The following is a 24,148-nucleotide window of genomic DNA, read 5'->3' on the forward strand; positions in this document are numbered from 1 at the left end:
AACCGGCGGATCTCGGGTAGGGGGTCCCGAACTGTGCGTCTAAGGCGGATGGTAACAGGAGGCGGGGGACATGATGTTTACCCAGGTTCGGGCCCTCTCGATGGAGGTAATACCCTACTTCCTGCTTGATTGATCTTGATGATATGAGTATTACAAGAGTTGATCTACCACGAGATCGTAGAGGCTAAACCCTAGAAGCTAGCCTATGATTATGATTGTTGTTGTCCTAGGACTAAACCCTCCGGTTTATATAGACACGGGAGGGGGCTAGGGTTACACAGAGTTGGTTACAAGGGAGGAGATCTACATATCCAAATTGTCAAGCTTGCCTTCCACGCAAAGGAGAGTCCCATCCGGACACGGGACGAAGTCTTCAGTCTTGTATCTTCGTAGTCCAATAGTCCGGCCAAAGTATATAGTCCGGCAGTCCGAGGACCTCCTAATCCAAGACTCCCTCAGTAGCCCCTGAACCAGGCTTCAATGACGATGAGTCCAGCGCGCTGATTGTCTTCGGCATTGCAAGGCGGGTTCTTCCTCCAAATACTCCATAGAAGATTTTGAACACAAGGATCGTGTCCGGCTCTGCAAAACAAATTCCACATACCACCGTAGAGAGTATAATATTTCCACGAATCTAATCTGCTGACAACGTGACATCACGCCGTGGTCCGGTCATTATTCGAACCATTTTTCTCAACCAGCTACTGCGCATATTGCGAGGCGGTTTTCTTGGCACGTCTTGTCGAAGCAGAGACCGTGTCCCCTTATCACGGGATTCTCATCGATACGGGTGTGGGTAACCCAACCGCGCCATTAATCACGGCGCTTGGGGAATAAGCGATTTTACCAGGCAGGTGAGGAGGCGCACAGTTTCCTCCGTCCTAATAAAGGGACAAGGACTTCTCTTTTTCACCCACGCCTTCTTCTTCCCCGCCCATCCATTCTCGCGCACTCGAGCTCCAGCGCCCAAGTTCGCATTTTCTCCGCAAAACCACTCCAAACATGTCCGGAGCGGGAGGCAAGTGGATGGTCTCCTCCGTTACGGAGGGGGACATTACGAAGCTTCGGGAAGCCGGATACCTAGCTGCAGATATCGTGCACCGGCTCCTAGACGCGGGGCAGATCGTCCCTACTCCAGAACCTCACGAGAGGGTTGTATTCCTTACCCACTTCGTCTGCGGACTGGGATTCCCCCTCCACCCATTCGTCCGCGGGCTCATGTTTTACTATGGGCTAGATTTCCATGATCTGGCCCCCAATTTCATCCACAACATCTCGGCGTTTATCGTCGTGTGCGAGGCCTTCCTTCGCATCAAGCCCCACTTCGGCCTATGGCTGAAGACTTTCAATGTGAAACCAAAGGTGGTCGTCGGACAGCAGGCGGAGTGCGGAGGCGCCATGGTGGGCAGAATGCCCAATGTCACCTGGCTCGAAGGCTCCTATGTGGAGACCGTGAAGGGGTGGCAATCGGGGTGGTTCTACATCACCGAGCCGCGCGACACCAACTGGGTGGCGGCCCCCGAAGTTCGATCCGGCATCCCCATGCGGCTCACTTCCTGGAAAGAGAAGGGCTTGTCCTGGGGTTCGTTGGTGGAGCTGACCGGACTACAAAAATGTGTCAAGAATATGATAAGCAAGAAAATCAAGCTTGTCAACGTGGTCCAGGTCATGCTCTTCCGCCGAATCCTCCCGTGTCAAAGACGGGCATTCAATATGTGGGAGTTTGACCCGGCCGAGCACCAGATGCTGTGAGAGATTTTTGACATGACGCACAAGGACGTCTGGAAGGTGCTGTTCAAGGGAGCCGAGGTACCTCCTCCCCTTACCGAGGATCACGGACTCAGCGCAAAGCGCCCTGCCAATCCGGTAAGTCTTTTATATCTCATAAGATGTTTCTTTCCCCCGTATAATCATGCGTGGGATCTAAGCCTCCACGCCATTTAACAGGACTGGGTAGCGACAGCGGAGCAGATCGATTGTCCAGCCCCCCTGCCCGAAGATCTAGCAGATGCTCTCCTAGCGGAGATGCTGGTTCCAGCGCCTTATGAGGCGCCGGAGAAGAAGGCCAAGAAGAAGGCCACGGGGACCAGGAAGGGTCTCTGGCACAAGGTTATATCAGACTCATCGTCCGAAAACACCGAGGCGCACTCCTCCCACGAAGACGAGGAGGAGGAAGGGGAAAGTCCCCGGGGGGACAGGAAAAGGAAGGCCGCCCCATCAGGGGAGGCCGAAGGGTCCAAGAAGGGAAGGACCCTCCTTCCGAACTGCTCCACGATGGCCGCTTTCAGTGACGAGGAGTGGTTACCCAGGGACAAGCCCCTGGCGAAGTCATGAGTATCCGGATACCATAATGGTTCTTGGTATGTTTTATTTTATTGCTTCTTATCACGCCGAACATGATTATGCAGTCCATCCCGAGCCCATATCGACGTATCTTCTTCGGATGATTCTTTGGGCCCGTCGGATATGAACAGCGATTCACTCCCCACCGCCTCCTCCCCCCGCCCTACGGACGACGCCGAGGTGTCGTCTCAAAGGGCACTGAACCAAGGGGAGACAGTTTCGGAGGCGCCCCAAGGCGACATTCCAGGCGCTGGGCGCATGAGGGGCAAGACTCCCCTGGGCCCTAACGTCGGGGGCAGCAAGTCTAGCTCCCAGCCAAATACTGCGCCGGAACCTCCAGTGGTTCCGGATTCTGTCAGGCAACCCCTCGCTAAGGGGGGCAAGCCGTCTGTGCCGATGGCCTCTGTCCATCCAGAGGAATCGGACAACTTGCTGGAAGCGCTTCACGGCGCTTCCATTGACGAAGAGCACCGCACTGTTATGAGTGTGGTGGTCAAGAAGGTTCAGTCCGCCAAGAGCGGACTGACTGAAGCCTGTGCCAGCCTCCTAACAGGCTTTGAGGTAAGTAATCAAATTATAAGAAAATGTTACAGCATAGACAGTAGCCCCTGATGCTCTGTTTGGTGTTCGCGAAGAAAGGCTGAATAGAGGATCAAATAATAATCACAGGAGTCTAATCAGAATGTGTCTATGTGAATAAGCAGGCTTCACTGCTGGCCGCTGCCACTCGTACTGCGGAGGTCGCCGCACTGAAGCGGGACCTTGAGCAGTCCAAGGAAGAGCTCGGCCTTACCAAGAGGCAGCTCGAAGAGAACAAAGGTAAGTGATACCCCGTCTGTATATTGATAAAGAAAAATGTGGTTGTTGAATAATAGGATCGTCATGAATTTTGCTAGGGGCCACGACCGAAGTGGCGGCCCTGAAGAAGGCGCTGTCCGAGGCCGAAGACAAAGCGGCCAAGGAGCGCATCGAGCGAGAGAAGCAAGAGGCCCGAGTCGGCGAGGTGCAGCAAGAGCTCCAGGCTTTCGTCAAGAAATACGAGTCCTTGGAGCGTGACTCTAAGACGCAAGGGTCGGAGCTTGCGAAGGCCCTCGAAAACGCACAACATGCCAAGGCCGAAGCCCGAAAGGCCCTCCAGGAGATTCAGGCGGTTAAGAAGATAGCGGCGGGTAAGGCATTCATTATGCAAAGCAAGCATGTGAAGGAAACTTTCCTTCTCCTTACCCCAGTTCAGAGCTCTCCAGCAGCGTTCGCAGATCTACCCCGCAGTGTGTCGGATGCCGCGGAGTTCTACCGGGCCGAGGAGGGGAGCTCGACGGAGAAGTTGTTCTGGTCTCAGTATACTGGGACCGAACATCCGATGCCCTTGAGCGACCAGTTGAAGCAACTGGTCGAGCTTCACAAGGCGGCCGAACAGGCCATGAAGGGTCTTATAGTCCGGATGTGGCCTGGCGAGCCCCTGCCTGGTAGCTACTTCGGTCTGGTAAGGCGGCTTGTGAATGCCTGCCCATGGTTTGAAGTCATAAAGCGGTCCGTCTGCATTGAGGGTGCGCGCAGGGCCTTTGCCCGGGCGAAAGTGCACTGGGCAAAGTTGGACGCCGAAAAGCTGGTGAAGGAAGGGCCGCCGGAGGGCAAGGAGCATCGCCACCCCGAAAAGTATTATGACAATGTCCTGAAGGGTGCTCGCCTTGTGGCGGAGGAATGTGCTAAGGATGTAATATTTGAATGAATGTACTCATGTGATCCTGTAATATGAAACGAGTTCATCTGCGCTATGCAACGCTTGTTAATTTAAAATATTACCTTCTGTGCGGCCGTTTATAAAATATGAGAGTTGGCCAGTCGTCGGCTTCTGCCCCCATGTAACTAGTACTGAGGTGTTCGGGATAAATCTGATCACTCTTTATCCCAGTTTTGGGTCCTTCGAAGGAGGTGTTCAGCACAACGAACCAGGCAATCGGACTATAAAGCTTTATCACTCTCACTTAGCCATAGAAGTCTACAATTTTAAATTTTGGCGAAGCCCTTAGTATTCGGAAGGCCGAATTTAGGGTGCTATATACGCCTAAATCGGACAAGGCCGACTCCTCGCCCGAAGCGGAAGAAGTCTTTAAGGACTTGAGACCTCTCGAACAGCGACCAGCTCTCGCCGCATCATGACAGTTAGTTTTTGGCTTTCTCTACTGAGGTGCTCGTCTGGAAGAACCGGGACACAATCACAGTAGTTCTCCCAGTGCTACCTTAGCCGATATAGCGGAACGTAAGGTACCAAAACATGGGAGCCGGGAAAACCCAACTATTGACCCAAGACATGATTCAGAGCTGATGCATATAATGCTATAAGTTCGGGGTGCCGCACTGTCGAAAGTGTTCGGACTTTTCACGCCGTGTTATGGGGTACACTGAAGCCCCTGGCGCACTGGTCGTACCAGAATGTACGGGTGCAATCTGTCGTAAATAAGCAGACAAGGGAAAAAAGGAAATGCAATAATAGGCTAACGCTGTGCATTTTTATTTAAATAATACGTCAAAGCGTACGGATACAAGTAGTGCGATAAGCAAAAAATAGGACTATTTGACATGTCCTATCCAAGGGCAAGCTGCGTAGGGGTATGTAAAATAGGTATATCGATCATTATCAGAGACCACCTGGGGATTCCCTTGTACATCAGAGCGTCTTGCTTCCTTGGTATTTCCTTCCCGTAATGGGTCCAATGATCAGGCTATCGGAAAGAGCTTCCAGAGAGTGGGGTCCTGAAAGAGAGAAAATGATAAAGATGTACGGGCCCTGAGGCGGTTGAGCCGCATTGTGGGTCGTGCCTCCGCCTGTGCCCATGGTATCTTGAGTGCGTAATTATGTACGCGCGGCACAAATTTCGCCGCTTGACTGGGACTAGGACGGAGGCCGAATTGCTAGGCGAGCTCTGAACGTGCCTGGCGATCCTGTTGCAGGGTACTCCGGATTCGCTTGAAGGTGTCCGGTGGCTTTTTCGCCGAATTGGCAGTTGTCCTCAGAAGGCTGCTTTGAACTTCCGCTGCGAGGGCCCCAGTGTGCTCCTCTGTGCGGAGCGAGCGTTCTGTGTTTCCATTAACTGTTATAACCCCGCGAGGTCCTGGCATTTTGAGCATGAGGTATGCATAATGCGGTACCGCATTGAATCTAGCAAACGCAGTTCGTCCGAGTAGTGCGTGATAGCCACTACGGAAGGGGACGATACCGAAGATTAATTCCTCGCTTCGGAAGTTGTTCGGAGATCCGAAGACCACTTCCAGTGTGATTGAGCCCGTGCAACAGGCCTCTACACCTGGTATGACACCTTTGAAGGTGGCTTTTGTGGGTTTGATCCTTGAGGGGTCTATACCCATTTTGCGCACTGTATCCTGATAGAGCAGGTTCAGGCTGCTGCCAGCGTCCATAAGGACTCGAGTGAGGTGAAATCCGTCAATGATGGGATCAAGGACCAATGCGGCAGAACCGCCATGACGGATACTAGTGGGATGGTCCCTGCGATCGAAAGTGATCGGACAAGAGGACCATGGGTTGAACTTTGGGGCGACTGGCTCCATCGTATAGACGTCCCTTAGTGCACGCTTCCGTTCTCGCTTGGGAATATGGGTTGCGTATATCATGTTCACCGTTTTCACTTGTGGAGGGAACTTCTTCTGTCCTCCTGTGTTCGGCGGCCGGGGCTACTCCTCGTCGTCGCTATGCAGCCCATTTTCCTTGTTTTCGGCATTCAACTTGCCGGCCTGCTTGAACACCCAGCATTCTCTGTTGGTGTGATTGGTTGGCTTATCGGGGGTGCCGTGAATTTGACACGAGCGATCGAGTATGCGGTCCAAACTGGACGGGCCCGGATTGCTTCTTTTGAACGGCTTTTTCTGTTGACCGGATTTAGAGCCACTGAATCCGGCATTGACTGCCGTGTCTGCGGCGTTGTCGCCGTTGTTGCGGCGCTTGTGTCTGTTGCGACGTGGTCTGCCGTTGCTATCTTTGGCATCTGAATCGCCAGGATTTCTTGATGTGTCGTTGCTGCGAGCCAGCCAGCTGTCCTCGCCCGCGCAAAAGCGGGTCATGAGTGTCGTGAGGGCTGCCATAGACTTCGGCTTTTCTTGGCCGAGGTGCCGGGCGAGCCACTCGTCACAGATGTTATGCTTGAATGCCGCTAAGGCCTCGGCATCCGGACAGTCGACAATTTGGTTCTGTTTAGTTAGGAACCGGGTCCAGAATTTCCTGGCCAATTCCCCTGGCTGCTGGGTTATGTGACTCAAGTCATCAGCATCCGGTGGTCGCACATAAGTGCCGTGGAAGTTGTCAAGGAATGCGTCTTCCAGATTCTCCCAACTGCCAATGGAGTTTGCTGGCAAGCTATTCAGCCAATGCCGAGCCGGTCCTCTGAGTTTTAGTGGGAGGTACTTGATGGCGTGTAGATCGTCACCGTGGGCCATGTGGATGTGGAGGAGGAAATCTTCAATCCATACCACGGGGTCTGTTGTACCGTCATATAATTCAATGTTCACGGGTTTAAATCCCTCTGGGAATCGTGATCCATTACTTCATCAGTGAAGCATAGGGGGTGTGCGGCACCTCTGTGCCGGGCTATGTCACGACGCAGTTCATACGAGTATTGTCTGCTGTATTCAGCCCGACCGGATTTGCTTTTAGTATATCCGGTGTGACGATCATCGTCACGCGTTAGGGCGCGCCCCCGTGATCCGTAGATCGATCTTGTATGTCCTGCTTTGTTTTCCAATACGTGTCGCGGGTCCTGCGTGTTGCCCCGGGCCTTGGTGTTTTTGTTTGACTGGCGACGGGGTGCGGGCTGGACTTCGGGTTGATATGTCGTTCTGTCTCGACCACGGGGTGGCCGATCAGCCGCATCATACGCTGGTAGTGTGGGGTTTAATGCTTCCTCCTCGAGTTGGGGTAGCGACCTGCGCTTTGGGTAACTCTTGGTTGGGCGCTCGAGTTCGTATTCCTCGGCCGCCAGGACCTCAGTCCATCTATCCGCTAGCAGATCTTGATCAGCTCGAAGCTGTTGTTGCTTTTTCTTGAGGCTATTTGCTGTGGCTATAAGCCGGCGCTTGAAGCGTTCCTGCTCGACGGGATCCTCAGGCATGATAAATTCTTCGTCGCCGAGGCTCACCTCGTCTTCGGAGAGAGGCATGTAATTGTCATCCTCTGATTCTCCGTCTGCTGCCTGTTCCTGAGGGCTAGCTTGCCCATCCTCCCGCTCGAGGCCGGGTTGGAGGGGATTGTCATCGTCTTCGGCACTATCCGGAGCGTTATTGTCTCTTGTGCCGGTATCTCTGCTTTTGCTATGGCGGGACTTAGAGCGGCGCCGCTGACGCCGGTGCTTGGATTGCTTCTTGGAGGGATTATCCTCCGTTGCCTTATCGCCATCGCCTTCTTTGGGGTGTCCACCATGTATATATCATATGATGAGGTGGCAGTCCAGCGCCCTGTGGGCGGTGGTTCCTGTTCGTCTCCTGCATCGTCGTCCATACCGTCGATGTCTTCGGAGCCGAAATCGAGCATGTCGGTTAAGTCGTCGTCAGTGGCTATTAAGTGGGTGGTGGGTGGGGAACGAATTTCTTCGTCGTCCGCATCCCACTCCAGCCGGACATAGTTCGGCCAAGGGTCTCCTGACAAGGAGAGAGACCTTAATGAGTTTAGCACGTCGCCCAGGGGCAAGTGCTGAAAGATATCCGTGGAGGAAAACTCCATGATCGGTGCCCAATCAGATTCGATAGGCACGGACGCAGGCGGTTCGGAGCCCGTGGCCGGGGACGAATCCAAGTGTCCGGCAACACGGGTCTCATAGGAGGTGAAGTCAGTATTCGGCTCTATCGCCGCTGAGTGTGCGGCCTCCGTGGCGGGGTCCATCCACCCGTCCTCGGACGGCGCAATCTGCTTCGGATTGAGGGCCGGGGTAGCTACAGGTGGGATCTCCCGAACACCGTCCGATGACAGAGCTAAGTCATGCTCATCGTGACTGTGCGGCGCACCTGACATGGGTTCAAATCCGTCGAAGATCCAAGTCTTCGCGGATGTCGGCAGTATAGTTCAAGCTTCCGAACCTGACCTGATGGCCAGGGGCGTAGCTCTCGATCTGCTCCAGATGGCCAAGCGAGTTGGCCCGCAGTACGAAGCCGCCGAATACGAAGATCTGTCCGGGGAGAAAAACCTCACCGTGGATCGCATCGTTGTCGATGATCGAAGGAGCCATCCAACCTTATCGTGACGGCACAGTGGAACTCTCAATGAAAGCACCAATGTCGGTGTCAAAACCGGCGGATCTCGGATAGGGGGTCCCAAACTGTGCGTCTAAGGCGGATAGTAACAGGAGGCGGGGGACATGATGTTTACCCAGGTTCGGGCCCTCTCGATGGAGGTAATACCCTACTTCCTGCTTGATTGATCTTGATGATATGAGTATTACAAGAGTTGATCTACCATGAGATCGTAGAGGCTAAACCCTAGAAGCTAGCCTATGATTATGATTGTTGTCGTCCTACGGACTAAACCCTCCGGTTTATATAGACACCGGAGGGGGCTAGGGTTACACAGAGTCGGTTACAAGGAAGGAGATCTACATATCCGAATTGTCAAGCTTGCCTTCCACGCAAAGGAGAGTCCCATCCGGACACGGGACGAAGTCTTCAATCTTGTATCTTCGTAGTCCAACAGTCCGGCCAAAGTATATAGTCCGGCAGTCCGAGGACTCCCTAATCCAGGACTCCCTCACCGGTAACGAGATTGAACAAGGTATGGGGATACCGACAATCGAATCTCGGGCAAGTAACATACCAATGGACAAAGGGAATTGTATATGGGATTGATTGAATCCCCGACATCGTGGTTCATCCGATGAGATCATCGAGGAACATGTGGGAGCCAATATGGATATCCAGATCCCGCTATTAGTTATTGGCTGGAGAGGTGTCTCGGTCATGTCTGCATGGTTCCCGAACCCGTAGGGTCTACGCACTTAAGGTTCGGTGACGCTATAGTTGTAATGGGAGCTGTATGTGGTTACCGAAGGTTGTTCGTAGTCCCAGATGAGATCCTGGACGTGATGAGGAACTCCGAAATGGTCCGGAGGTGAAGATCGATATATTGGACGAAGGGTATTGGAGTCCAGAATTGTTCCGGGGGTATCGGTTGATGACCAGCGTGACCGAAAGGGGTTTCGGAGGCTCCGACAAGCGTTAAGGGGCCTTATGGGCCAAGGGGAGGGGGCACACCAGCCCACTAAGGGGCTGTGCGCCCCTCCCACCCCATCTCACGTAACTTGGAGAGGTGGGGCGCCTCCCCTAGGGCAGCCGTCCCCTCCCGGCTTGGGGGCCAAGTCTCCTAGGGGTGGGGGCGCCCAAACCCATCTAGGGTTTCCCCTGTGGCCGCCGCCCCCTCCCTTAGGGAAACCCTAGGGCGCCTCATCCTCCCCCCTTCCCCCTATATATAGTGAGGGAGAGAGAGGGCAGCGGCAACCCTTTCCCCTGGCGCAACCCTTCCCCCTCCTACACCCCCTCCTCCTCCGTTGAGTTTAGCGAAGCTCTGCCAGAGAACCACGAGCTCCACCACCACCACGCCGTCGTGCTGCCGGAGTTCTCCCTCAACTTCTCCTTTCCCTTGGCTGGATCAAAAAGGAGGAGACGTCCCCGGGCTGTATGTGTGTTGAACGCGGAGGCGCCGTCCGTTCGGCACTATATCGGATCTTCCGCGGTTTGAATCGCCGTGAGTACGACTCCATCAACCGCGTTTCTTGCAACGCTTCCGCTTAGCGATCTTCAAGGGTATGAAGATGCACTCCCTTTCTCTCTCGTTGCTAGCATCTCCTAGATTGATCTTAGTGACATGTAGGAATTTTTTTGAATTATTACTACGTTACATAACACTCGACCATGGAGGATGAGTTGTTGTGCGATGCGTGGTTGGCCGTATCGGCGGGTTTAGTACGCAAGAGCAGAGGGGGGCCTTTTGGCAGCAAGTGCGTGAATCGTTTCACGCGCAAAAGCACATTGCGCCCTACAACATGGACACCACCCATGATCGCAATGTGAGGTCGTTATCGTATCGATGGTACATCATCCAGACCTCCATCACCAAGTTTTGTGGTGCGGTTGATAAGCTGGAGGCAAGGTGGCTATTGCGCGCAGTAGAGGAGGAGATCGTAAGTTTTGCTTCTTCTTACTCAACTTATTGATTGATTGATTCATTCATTCAATGTTGCTCTACAGACTGTGTAGCCCGCACGATTTGTCGTGATATACCACAAGATAGAGGGACGACCATTTATGCATGTGCACTGTTGGATGAAGCTGAAGGGGTAGTATGTGTTGGACGACAAGATCCGTTCATCAAAAACTTATTAAATTTGAACTATTGTTGATTTATTTGCATGCTATGTTGATTTGTGCTATTTTCAATCTAATCTTTAATGAAATTCATTATGTTTGCATGAATTTCATCCGGTTAATTGATACCCGGCTTGAAATGTATGCGGGAGGCGTTGGATGGCCGGCTTCCGCGACCGTGTTTATGGACTGATGCTTTGTTCGAGCAAATTTATCGGGTGCTGTAGTAGTAGCACTTTTGTGAGGTGTGGTTGGGTGGCTACATCATGGCAGCAACAGGCAAGCCGACCCACTCCGTCCCATGGTGTAGCAGGAGGCAGCCAACCCAAAAGCGGCGCCTCCTGGAGCTGTTTGGACCAGAGGAGGACCCCTGCCGCTGCCGCTGCCGGGGCCGCACCAATGATTTGGGATCACAGCCGCTGTTCCGTCCCGTGAGGCGCGGCAACGGAATCCCGCAACGTGCCGCCCGCCCTGGCTCTGGCTGGAGCCAGTGAGGACGACTCGTGATTCGTCGGCTCGCCTGGATTTCTCTCCACTTTCCGGTGGCAGCTCGTGCCTGCGATGTTTACGTGGTGAGGTGATGCCGCGGCTACCAGCTTGCGGGTGGGAGGTGAGGTACTGTACACCCTCGGTCTCCGGTGCTGCCTGCGCGGCTGTGACATGCAAATCTGGCACTGCCCCCTGCCCGCCTTTCCGCTTCTCATCACATTATTATTTATGCAATTAGCAGGGAGAGGTGTTGGTCGTCTGCGTCACCCGTCGGACCGTAATGTAACGCGCCCCAAGACGCTCTCGCTTGAGTTTTCATTTCTTTTATGCAATTAGCAGAGTGCCCGCTCGATGCGCGGGCTAGAATTTATAAAGTTTAATAATGAGAACATAATATATTATTTATTTAAATAAAAATTGGAACCATATGTGATGACATTTACAAATATATTACTTTTGCGTGTATAGTTCTGTCATAGGTATTTTTGGTTATTTATTTATATAAAATATACATGTTATCCATTTTTCATTTATCTTCTGATCATGCATGTCATACTAATTGTATTCTTTGTGACCACTCGTGTTGGATATATTTATATTTTTTAAATACATTGTCAATCTATATGGAATTAGTAGGTTTAGTTTTTAATCATTGTAAATTTTATATCTACTATATCTCTTAATGTGAAAAAAATATTTTTTACCATAGCAAGTCATTTATATATTCTTGTTGAAATACGGAAAATGCTTATACTTTATAGTGCAACAGAATGATTAAATAAGTACCATCATATTTATTCACTTAGCAAATGTTCTTTCGTCAGAAGTATGTGTTTGAGTCGTTTTAAAGGAGTAAAATCAATAAGAATGAGACTGGACTTACAATTTTTCCCCACTTTGCTCGTGCCCCTCCTTGACATTAAGCTTGATGGTAATGTATACTGAGAAGTACTCTATAAACTATTTTCAGTATGCTATATAAATTTCATAAGCTCTATGGAATAGTTGTAGGTTAACAATATTTTACAACAATAATTAATAGTCCGGAAATACAGAAAGTGAAGCATGCAATTCTTTCCGAAATATCAATTGTTACGCCTCACAATATAAAGATAGTGACTTAACAAAAGTTAGTACAATAGCAGTTGCGGCTTCTTAGGAGTGGGTGTTCCTTCACCGCGGCGGAACTTTCATGTGTTTGCTCCTCCCACAGGAGCAAGCTTCCCGTTGGTTTGTGCTTGTATGGTTGGCATGTTTTTCTTCTGTTCACTATGTAACCAATGGACTTAACCCATGTTATACCGATATTCAAGTGGGCTTGGCCCTTGATGTATTGGCATTCACTTGTTTTTCTACCAATAAACTCGGTAACAATCCATTCGTTTCAGAAGAAAAAAAGTTAGTCTCGGGGGAAGTAAAATAGTGAAGACCATACAATATTGCAAACTAATTAAGCAAGACATAAAAAGGAAGAATTGAACATACAAATGTGTGTAGTTAAGATATAAGACAAAGTTCAGAGAAACCACAAAGTTATTAAATGTGTATTCATACTTTGTCCAAAAGGATTTTGTAAAATTTGATTATCAAAGAGGGTATTACACTTCCCGTAAAGAAAGATGGTATCACAAAAAACAATATGAATTGAAATTATGCTCATAAAAATATAAGCCAGATAAAAGGTGAGAAATGGAAAACTGATACTCGAAGTAGTGTGTCGATCCTTTTGTTTTTCCATATTGGTTTCCATATGTTTTGGGTACACCAAGTGATTTTACGTATAAGCTTGTACAGGAAATCATTAATGAGACCCTCTTCTCTGTAGTTACCCGAGTAGGTTAAAGTTTAAGATCGGACTGATTGGAAATTTTGAATTGAAACTATAAAATTACACATGCAAGTGGATCTGCAGTCAAGTTTTTTCTTAAACACAAACATACACGTACTTGATTCAATAAATTACATTTTTGGAATTAAATTTAGCTATATTTCCAAACCTGCACATTATTGTCTATAGGGAACATACCAATTTGTACTTTTGCTATTGGCCTCTTATTTGGTATTGAAACAATGATGATGCCTTTTGTGGAAAAAGAGAATTTCTTAATTTTAAGATGTTTGGAATAAAATGGTGTGGCTCTTGTTAATTCAAGGCATGTCTACTAATTTGATAGTGCAGCTTACTCCATACATATCTGCTAAGATCATGTGGTGCAACCTACTTTTGTGAGAAAAGCGATTATAGGTGTGTGTTATAAAACTTTGTTCCTCTGTCCCAAATTATAAGACTTTTTTGGTAGCCTACCAAAGATATCTTATAATTTGCATAACAGATTAATCAGTAGAATGAATCATTTACCCAAGTAATGTACACAAACTTTAGAACCTCTTGTGGGTCTGCAAGCTTATTTCTGATCAACGTCCATATTGTTTCTTGATTCGATACTCATGATGCCCCTCAATCTAACATGATAGTCATCAGCTTTGTAGACCCTGTCCTTTTCCTATCTCAAAACCTGAAGTGTCCAGAACAATGGACCAACTTGTACATGAACCTTTACATCACTCATAAATTTCTAATATCGATCTACTATATGGAAAATATTGTTATCACAAATCGGTTTATGATATTTCCGCCTTTCTAATCAAATAACTTCTTTTACTTTCACTACCCAAAGTTAGAAACATAGAATGTGGTTCTTAGAAAAGTACGCATGAAGCCAATAGCAACAGTACAGTGCAGAAGTGAAAATAATAATAATTTCAGAAGCATTTTTATGTACCAGTGTTAACAACTACACAATCATACAAAACATAATGCATCAAAGATTCAAGGTGTGTTCAATTTCATCGAGAAAAAGGTGTTTTCACTTACCTAATATTTAATTCAGTCATTAGTACACAATTTGATATGTGAGCATGTGGAAGCACATAAGCTGTAGGTGTCCTCGTCGCATCGCTGAATGTTAGAAATGAATCATAAAAAGGGGGAGGATCATTATTTTATTTGAATAAAAAAAATTATAAGTGAACCTGTTTTTGGGACCGTAATATGTGACTCGGACTGCCATGTAACAATATGACGCAGGGTTCTGAGATCACGAAGGAGAGCGTGAAATATATACCAAAAAATTGATGGAAGCGTTTAAAGAGAAATTGTTGTCAAGAAAAATTGTTGTAAACCATTACATACTGATTAGGCTAATAATGTTAGATGCTACAACAGTGTGTCCTTATTTTATAAATTTTGCTCAACAAAACAAATGATGACGCACACCTCTTATTTTGCATGTTATACAATATTGTTTTAATTTTGTATTATTGACATATGCACACAACCACGAATAATGTACAGATCTTGTTTTACGTAGTTTATGCTAATAAAAATTTGAAGATTTATTGTTGTACTTCTTCCGTCCCAAAATAAGTGTTTCGATCTTAGTAAATTTTGTACTAAATTTATACTAAGGTTGAAACATTTATTTTGGGACAGAGGAGTATTATACATGCGTGCAGAGACGGATCAGTAGAAAAGAATACCTCACGTACGTCACTGCACCAAGCTGTGAGCTGTGTGTAGAAAATTTTACAATCAACCTTGTATCAATGGCTGGACCATAATTGCATCGTTCTGGCCGTTCCTATTGATGAAGTATTCCATTATTCATGTACTCACGAGCGGCCGGCGACCTAGGCAACACACGTACAAAGCATTGGCTCTAGTCAAACCATCCTTAATTACTCCGGCCATTCTTGCCTTGCTTCGACCGCTATATATCAGCGGCCAGTCTTCAAAAGCTCGGCACCTCGTGCCGCCTCGTCCGCGTACCCACGCTCATACATGCATTGGCGTTAGTTAAATATTCTCTGGATCTCCATGTAGCTCTTTTGGACGTAAATACATGGGCAAAGCAAGTATAGAGCCGGATGTTCTAGTGTACATACATGGGATTGACGTCTGGCCGGCCAGCCGAGCGCAGCGTTTAGAACTTGGCGGCCGCGACAACATCTTGGACAGAAGCTCCATAACCTAATAACCTAACTTTTTCTAGCTTTGTAAATTGAAGGGGTATGATAAAAAATAATGAAGGGCATTGGTGGGTAATTTGTTTGAATTATTATGTAGACTATTTAGGAGATTCATTGGTCGTAATCAGCTAGTCAGATTAATTAATGGTCGGATGTTTCTAATTTTTGTGGGATTTTCTAGCTTAATCTCTTTTTTCTCATAGCTCGTTAATTACTTTTTATATATAATAGATTTACAGGGGGTTAGGGATTGCCAATCTCAGAGCATCTCCAGCCGTTGTGCCCCCCATGAGGCGTTTTTTCGGCCTCCTGGGAGGCCCCAGCGCTAATTTAGTTTTTGGGTGTAAAAAATTTCCAGCCGTTGTGCTTCCCAGGTCGTCGTTTCTTCCTGGACCACCGTGGCCATCGCCGGAGTTTGGTCCACCCCGACGTGCCTAGCCCCTCTCCCCTCCTCCCAACCTGTCCACGAGCTCCCCCTCACTCCCACAGCTCGCCCCACCCACTTGCCCTCGCCGGAGCTGGCTGTTCCACCGAAAACCATCGCCACCGTCGCCGCCTCTGTAATCTCATGTCGCCGCGGCCTCCCCTCCGTTCCATCCCTCCTCATTGCCCCCTTGGCCTCTGAACGGGTGCGCCTCGTCGCCCCGGTCCCGCCGGTGTCTTTATATCAGCCGGAGCTCGTCGGAGTTGCCCGCACCGTCGAAGACCACTGTCGCCCGCCCGCCTCTGTTTCTCCTCTGGCGCCGCCCGTTGCCGCGTCCCCGCGCCTTCCCGCGCCTCCCTCTGGCTGGGAACGGGTGCGGCGGGCCCGGCTCGGCCAGAGACGGCAGGAGCCGGCCGGCCCGTCGCCGGCTTCGCCTCTCCCCTCTGCTCCTCTGTCTCTGGTCGGGTGGAGCCGGACGCAGCACGGCGGTGAGCAGGCAGGGAGCGGCGAGGAGAGGAGCAAGGCGGCGAGCGGGGAGATGCGGGGCGGGGGCTGGTGAGGAGAGGAGCAAGGCCGGCGAGGGGAGATGCGGGGCGGTGGAAGGAAGAGAGAAAGGAGAGGAGAGAGGAGAGAGGGGAGAGAGAGGGGCTGCAGGTGGGCCTGCGCATGCAAAAGGCGAGCGCCGGCGTTCCCAGCTGCCCCGCAGGGAGCTGGGTGTGGGGTGGGCGCGCCGGCCGTAACATTCGCTAAATCCGGCGAAAAACGAGGTCCTGGGTGCATGGCTGGGACGTTTTTTTACAACCGGCGCTAGAAAAGTGCTCCTGGGGGGCTGTCGGGGGGCCGGCTGGAGATGCTCTCAGTCCAGTTTACATGTTTCCTGGAAACGGCTCCGTCCCTCCCTCGTGGCTCTTCTACGCCAAAGAATAGAATATAGGTATTGTAGAGCATAGCATCCACCAAGGGCGTGTTTGGTTGATTTCGCTGTCGGGTCTGGCTCAGAGGGAAAAAACGAGCCAGGCTGAGCAGGGCCTGGATAAGCAAAAACAGGGTCAAAAACGTAGATGACCAGTTGATTGGTTGCATGCATATGGAGGTCTTGTCATCGAGATGCAATTTTCACCTGGCGTTTGGTTGCATACATGCATATGATTAGGAGTTAACAACAAAGCTTAACACCCACCAAGTTTGGCATCTCATTTCGTCGAACACGTTGAACGCGCCGGAGGTTTCTCTTCCCATCATGTCCACCGCTAGCTCCCCGCGACCATGGGCACACTCGGCACCTGGACTCCTTCACGCGCGGCACCGTGGCCGCGCCCAGCTCCGGCGGCAGCCGCTCCAGGTCCCGGCCGAGAGCTCGCACGACTTGAGCAAGCCACACGCCTAGCCTTAGCTAGCTAGCTTACTACACAGTCCACACCCACAGCACCGCACCAACTATGGCAATTGCGAGCAGCAGCGGCGGCGCAGGCGCACTGGTTCTGGCCTTCGTTACCGTCGTAGTTCTGCTCTCCCCGTCGTTGTCCGCCCCTCTGGACGGCGCCTGCTTCCACTCGGCAACGTGCCCGCAGCTGGAGAGCATCGTGCTGCCCTCCGTGCAGGCGGCACTCCAGCGCGAGGTGGCGCTCGCCGCCGACCTCCTCCGCATCTTCTTCCACGACTGCTTCCCTCAGGGCTGCGACTCCGTGTACCTCAAGGGCAGCGGCACCAAGCCCGCCATGGGGCCCATCACCACGCTCCAGCCGCGGGCGCAACAGCTGGTCGAGGAGATCCGCGCCAAGGTGCACGCGGCGTGCAGCGCCACCGTGTCGTGCGCCGACATCTCCGCCCTCGCGACCCGCGACGCCATCGTGCTCTCCGGCAGGCCCAACTACACCGTCCGGGCCGCCCGCTTCCTCGAGGTCGCGCCCGGGGCTCGCTCGCCGACGAGGCCGTTGGGAACGAAGGCTGCCTCCCGGAGTCCGCCATCCGGGCCTACGGACTTCGGCTGCGCGAGGGCCGTGGACTCCCTGCTCCCGATGAGCGGCACGCCGGCGTTCATGTCGCCGGAGGTCGCGCGCGGTGAGGAGCAGGGGTCGGCGTCCGACGTGTGGGCTCTCGGCTTCACCAGTTGTCGCCGTCGCCGCGGGCGCCGACGGACGGGATCAACGCGCACTGGAGTGGAGGGAGAGAGAGGGGATTGAGGATTAGGGAGAGAGAGGGGGGATTAATTCGAGACACACGTCTCCAGAGAGCCACCCACGTGCGCCTCGAAGCATCGCTCGGGCCTGGCTCTCGGGAAACTACCGATTCAGCCATTCCCAACGGGCCAGGCCCAGGGGTGCTTTAAGAATCGTGCTATGCGGGCTGAATAGTGCATACGGGGAACCAAACAACCGAGGTCCGAAAAGATGCTGCACCGCGCGAGCCTGGTTGGCCTGGATGCAACCAAACTCGCCCCAAGAGTTCCTAGGCAAAGACTGGGGCAGAGGATCCTGACGAGCAGGGAGCGACAGCTGTGCGTGGCCCGGCATGCACCAAGAATTTGCAGGCCCGGCGGGGCGGGGGAAGCAAAAGATAGTGGCCAAGGCTGTCCCGAGACAGCCAGCCAGCCAGCCAGCCAGCCTGAATCCATGAACCCTGTTTCTCTTCTGCGCCATGCTAGTACTAATACATATAGTTATTATATTCTGTCAGTTGACCTTATCCTGCAGACCGGCACGTTGCCCCGCCCCCCTTAGTCGACCTCCTCCCGCTCGCCATTTTCACCAATCTACCACGCCATTTCTTTAATTGCCTCCCTCACCCGTTTCTGCTCCGCGTCTTCCTGCCTGCCTCATCCAGCCAGCCGTTAATGCCACACCTGCAACATCCACCACCCTCCTTCCCCACTTTTCCTTTTACTCCCATCTCCTCTCTCCCTCTCTCGGGTTCCCCCGTCGCCATTGGTGCCACAGGCTGGATTCTTCTCAAGCTTTGCTACGCGCGGTTGGTTCTTGCTTGCATTTCCCGGTCTCAACTGTCTAGCTTGAACAAATGCTCGTTACGGGTCGTCTTAATTTCGCTTCCTTCTTGCTTCTTTCCCTCTCTGATTGTTTCTTTCTTTGCTTGTTTCTTCAGGTTCTTTGCTTGACGAATGAGTGGATGAGGTTCTGCGGCACAAAGAGGTCAGCTTTAATTTTCTTTTCATTCAAATGATCCTACTGCCACACTGAGATCAGACATCTTCCTTCCCCTTCTTGCCTCTCCATTCTAGCATTCGCTCCTCAGATCGATGCATCTTACAGACAAGAAAAAAAGCGCGTGCGTGTCTGTCGGAGCAATTATTGTACGGGGCAGAAATCGTCCGTCCAAGCAGATTTTTCTTCTCTCTCTCTCTCTCTCTTGCGAGGACAGAGATGCTATGCTTGTTTGTAACACGCGAGAGATGCGTTGATTGTCTCGATGCAACAACAACCTAACTGTATCTAACCGCGTTACTACTGTCCTTCGTCAGGGAGAAGAATTCGCCTACAGTCGCTGATGCCTAGCAGTGCTCTACTCTGATGCGGCACAGCTCCAAATTTTAGCACACTGCCGCCATGGTTTCCACTGGTCTGAGTTTAGAGATGACGAAGAAGGTTCTTGGCCTGGCATTGTGGGTCTGGATTGCAATCGGTGTGGTCGCTCTCCTAGTGGCCATTTTGCTGATGATATGTATCTGGGCGGCGTCCCGTCGCAAGACAAAGAGAACCATGGAGAACTTGAGCCAGACACAGATCCCCATCTACTCCAAGGAGATCCCGGTAGACAGGGTGGGCGGTGGGCGGAGCCTTGCGCAAACGATGCATGAACGTGAGCAGCCTAGCTTCCCAACGCAGGACAAGCATGCCGTGAATCGGGAGCCGGGGAAGACAGCGGGGCATATGGCACTGAGCAAGTCCTCTGATCATGATAACTTTAGCCAGGGAATCTCAGTGTGCAATGTGGACCGGGTTGGCAGTGTGCATTCTGGTGAAGATGGCAGCTCAGGGCATGGTAGGAAGCCGTATTCTCCTGCTGCGTTTGTGTCCGCATCGCCCCTCGTTGGCCTTCCTGAGTTCTCTCATCTTGGTTGGGGTCACTGGTTCACTCTGCGCGACCTTGAATTCGCCACCAATCGCTTCTCAAAGGAGAATGTGCTTGGAGAGGGTGGTTACGGAGTTGTGTATCGTGGCCGTCTGGTGAATGGAACCGAGGTTGCCATAAAGAAGATTTTTAACAACATGTAAGCTCACCTCAGCTTTCGGTGTTTTGCTAGTACTTTTCTTATCTTTATACTTATTCCAATAATTGTGTTGTTGTGCATCGTCCTGGGGTTTGCAGGGGGCAGGCGGAGAAGGAATTCAGGGTGGAGGTTGAGGCTATTGGACATGTACGACATAAGAATCTGGTCCGTCTGCTGGGATACTGTGTTGAGGGAGTGAATAGGTATGTGAAGTGCTAGGCATCACTCACCTGCTCAATTATTTCTTTCAGCCGCATAAGCAGTTCAGTACAACAGGCAAAATTAGGTCTGTTGTTAAGAAAAAGCTTGTTCTCAAGTTAGTGTAAGGACTGGACTAGTTCCTAATATGAGTCTTGGTAATACTAGCCATAGTGGAGAGTAACTTACACTAGTAACATACACATGACCCTGGGGCCTAGGCTAGGAGTAGTAACATAAAGTGTGGTGTCATGCAAAGCTTCATTTATTAGGTTATAGACCCATATTGTATTGAGATATGTGATGTTTACGGTAACTAGCTAAGTTACTCAAATCACCTCTCTCCTCATTAACTCATTGCCACATAGGCAAATTTGCTGAGTTGGATCCTATGTTACTGTTGAAGTTACTCCCACTATGGCCAGTCAGCGATGAGGGAACTGTGACTTCAATTCTTTTTGTTATGGTTTAGTGGTTTATTATATTAACTCATATTTCCAGAAGCTAGCAACCAAACATTGCTACGTCATTAATGTTTATTTGTAGATCTTGTGTTTCTGCAAAAGATATAGGAGTGGTTATCAATATGGCTACCCTGTCGACCTGCTGCTCCAGGTGTACAATTTAGCAAAATGCAATGCAATTTACAACATGGAAAAGTAGAGATGGTGGGATCAAGTGGGTTGAGTATGAATTTGATTTACCTAGAGAAATGCTCCACCTGATGCCATGTGTGGAAGAATGTGCATAGATAATTTGACGACTAGTGATTTCAGCAAAAACTAGTGAACTATTGTATAGCACTGGAGCATCATGAGTTATTTGTGTTGGCCTGGTATATGCTGCTGCTCAGGGGCCATATGTACCATACTTCTGTACTCTTCCCTATTTAGTGACAGTTGATTGCCTTTTGTGTAATCTGTGATCATTTGCTTCTGAGACAAAAAAATTGGCACCACTTGCGTCATTGTGGGGTTTTATCTTTAGAATGCACCGCAGCAACAATATAACGGTGATTTCTTTTTAACAGGATGTTGGTTTATGAGTTCGTGAACAATGGTAACTTAGAGCAGTGGCTTCATGGAGCTATGCGCCAGCATGGTGTTTTTACCTGGGATAATCGCATGAAGGTTGTTATAGGCACTGCAAAAGCGTAAGTTTCACCAGTTCCTGAGTCTGTAAGATACATATCCTTTCTGTTGTCTAAATTCATTTGATTGCAGACTTGCGTACCTTCATGAAGCTATAGAACCAAAAGTTGTACACCGGGATATAAAGTCAAGCAACATCTTGATCGATGATGAATTCAACGGCAAAGTCTCTGACTTTGGATTGGCCAAGATGTTAGGGTCAGATAAAAGCCACATTACCACCAGAGTGATGGGAACATTTGGGTATTGTCTTCACCCTTATTTATCCTATATTCATGGTCTTTTGCATCATTATTTTACAATGCTTAAAGGAGTTTAATACTTATCATGTTTTTTTTCTTGTTCTAGATACGTTGCACCTGAGTATGCTAATACTGGGATGTTGAATGAAAAGAGCGATGTTTATAGTTTTGGTGTTCTTTTGTTGGAAACTGTGACAGGAAGAGACCCTGTTGACTATAGCCGCTCTTCCAATGAGGTAAATGATTAGACTTCGTTCATTGCAATTTCATGCTTTTGTTCTATACCTTTCTGGATGTTACACCATATAATTTGGAGAAATTCCAGATCACCCTGAACTTTAGTGCCGGGCTCTTAAACTGCCAAACTCTAAAACTGGGTATTTTACATCCTAAACTTCAAATACTAGCATTCATCCTCCAGCCCACACACTGGCTGTATTCTTGGACATCCTAAAGTGGTTAGGCTGCCGCTGCATGAGATCACTGGAGCAGCACAGACCACCGAGTTTCTTCCTCTTCATGGATGCCGGGAAGTAAGGAGAGGGACAGCAGTATGCGTGGTGCCAACAAAGGCAGACACTGTGCTAGAGTGGCTCCGGAAGCAGCACAGGTCTGGTTGCACAACAGGAGGCCATGGACAGGTTGCCCCACCTTCCACTAGCGCCATGACGGCCTAGCGTGGAGAACAAGCTGGTGCGCTATCGGTAGATCCGTCTTCAAGATGGTGACTGAAACACCGCTTCACATCCGGGGTGAAAACTTTTGTTCTAATGTTTATTGGTCGGGCTCAGCAACGACGTACTTGCGTCATTTTCTTGTTGAAGGCGTTGTCTTCTTGTTGATGTGCTGACCTTCACTGGTTGGTCTCGGCATCCTGGATGAAAATCCTTGTCCTGCCCATCTCCGGACGGACGTGGCGACGACGGCGCAAGGGCGTTTATCTCTTCTTGAAGACGTTGCTGCGGAAGAAGTCTGACTTAGTCGTTGGTGTTAATTTCACATATTGTAATGGTGAAGCCGTAGTTGTCCATGTTTTGTACTCTTCTCTTTGATGTATTTGGTCTTCTTACCTTGCATCAACTTTAATGAAAATGGCGGTGTGCATCACAATGATGCAGAGCCCAGAGTTTTCAACCTCCTTTTAAAAAAAAAAAATGGACAGGTTGCACGCGGTAGCAGGTATGGCAGTCAATGCTCGTCACCAGAAGATATGTGTTTGGTGGTGGTGTGGTAGGTTACCAGGAGAATAGGCCATGGCCGACCTAGGAGACAGCCAGATGATTTGAGTACCACGGAGAGAGGAAAGTAGATAGCCATTTGTGCTTAATAAACATGTACATCATTTTGTGTGAAGAAACCACTCCACCCATGTCAATCATGGTGGCAAAACTACCGCCAACTCGAGTAGAGGGTTACACGACATGTTAGTTAAGGTTTATGGGTAAAGTGCTGGGTTTTGATGTTTAGGGGTTTAGGTAGACTGAGCATGGAAGCTCAGGAGATAAATTGAATTATTGGACATGGTACCAAGATTATTTAGATCTACAGTGCTAATGTTTCAGTAAAAATGGCAGAAATCCTAAAAATGGCAATTAAACTATATGATAGTCTAGTACTGTGTCCATGGAAACTCTTGTATCAGTTTTTGCTTCTGACAATTATGCTTTCGTGATTCGCTTGCTCCAGTAAGTATTTTATATATGAAAAAATCAGTATATATTTTTGTTGAGATGATAATGAACTCTCTTATTTAGGTCAATCTTGTCGAGTGGCTCAAAATGATGATAGCCAACCGGAGAGCAGAAGAAGTGGTTGATCCAATCCTCGAGGTTAGGCCAACAATTAGGGCTCTTAAGCGAGCTCTGTTAATTGCCCTAAGGTGTGTTGATCCTGATTCTGAAAAGAGACCTAAGATGGGCCAGGTTGCTAGGATGCTTGAGTCTGAAGAAGTTCCATTCCGGGAGGTAATGATTAAAATCCTACTCTAATAATGTATGCTATAACCACAAATTTTGCCTAACATCTCTCTTCCTACAAGGACCGGAGAAACCGGAGGAGTCGCACAGGAAGCATGGACATTGAATCTATTACAGAGGGATCAACTTCGGCTGAATTTGCAATCAAGGTAGAAAGGACTGGCAGCTCAAGATCAGACAGGTCTCAGACCTGACGTTTACGAGTCTGTCTTGCATCATGGGCACTCATGCTCGTTGATCAGTCCGAGAAATGATGTTCATCACTAAGGTGATTACCTGTAGGAAATATTAGTTGGTTAATGAAGGCACGCCCAGATTTTAGTAGCTAAAGTTTAGGCCGAGCTGTTAGGTCGAGCAGAAGCAGTCTTGGAGGATGAATTCCCTGGTATTTTGTTCAATTGATTTGTGCTGTATATGTGTGTGTTGGTGCCTGGGATGATCATGCTTGTGAACCGGGATGTTCCTTCAGTTTGTGACAGTGGACCATTCTTTTATTTTCTTCTCTGTTTTTTGGCTGTTGCATTGTTACCGTGTGAGTTTTTTGCGTGCTTCTGTTGAAAAATGTCATCATTTGTTGGGGAAATTACATGAGGTGGCTTCGTCAACTGAAACAGTCAGAACTTACATGGTTCATTTGGGTGGACATTTTGATTTGACTGGCTTCTGCCTAGAGCAAAGAACTTTCTCCAGCCGGCCACCGCCACGAAAACGAA

General features: G+C 49.6%; 2 protein-coding genes across 2 annotated transcripts; both read left to right on the top strand.

Annotated features, from left to right (window-relative positions):
- Positions 1 to 17,082: 17,082 nt before the first annotated feature.
- On the top strand, positions 17,083 to 17,826 carry LOC109732688 (peroxidase 42). The gene has a single exon (XM_020291879.2). It carries the CDS (start codon positions 17,083 to 17,085, stop codon positions 17,824 to 17,826), a length of 744 nt encoding a protein of 247 aa, XP_020147468.2.
- Positions 17,827 to 17,923: 97 nt separating this feature from the next.
- On the top strand, positions 17,924 to 23,929 carry LOC109732690 (probable receptor-like protein kinase At2g42960). Its single transcript, XM_020291881.4, has 9 exons — positions 17,924 to 18,610; positions 18,743 to 18,789; positions 19,119 to 19,868; positions 19,967 to 20,071; positions 21,097 to 21,219; positions 21,290 to 21,460; positions 21,566 to 21,695; positions 23,214 to 23,423; positions 23,498 to 23,929. The coding sequence occupies exons 3-9, from the start codon at positions 19,204 to 19,206 to the stop codon at positions 23,627 to 23,629; spliced, it is 1,536 nt and encodes a 511-aa protein (XP_020147470.1). The 5' UTR covers positions 17,924 to 18,610; positions 18,743 to 18,789; positions 19,119 to 19,203; the 3' UTR covers positions 23,630 to 23,929.
- Positions 23,930 to 24,148: the final 219 nt, after the last annotated feature.

The sequence above is a fragment of the Aegilops tauschii genome, chromosome 3 (assembly GCF_002575655.3).
Source record: "Aegilops tauschii subsp. strangulata cultivar AL8/78 chromosome 3, Aet v6.0, whole genome shotgun sequence".
NCBI classification, from domain to species: domain Eukaryota; kingdom Viridiplantae; phylum Streptophyta; class Magnoliopsida; order Poales; family Poaceae; genus Aegilops; species Aegilops tauschii.

What these genes read in the sequence shown, in the direction of transcription:
- LOC109732688 (XM_020291879.2), top strand. Translation starts at nt 17,083, where the DNA reads ATGGCAATTGCGAGCAGCAGCGGCGGCGCAGGCGCACTGGTTCTGGCC.
- LOC109732690 (XM_020291881.4), top strand. Translation starts at nt 19,204, where the DNA reads ATGGTTTCCACTGGTCTGAGTTTAGAGATGACGAAGAAGGTTCTTGGC. An exon ending in TGTGTTGAGGGAGTGAATAG is followed by an intron (nt 20,072 to 21,096) that starts GTATGTGAAGTG and finishes TCTTTTTAACAG; the next exon opens with GATGTTGGTTTATGAGTTCG. An exon ending in AGAGTGATGGGAACATTTGG is followed by an intron (nt 21,461 to 21,565) that starts GTATTGTCTTCA and finishes TTCTTGTTCTAG; the next exon opens with ATACGTTGCACCTGAGTATG.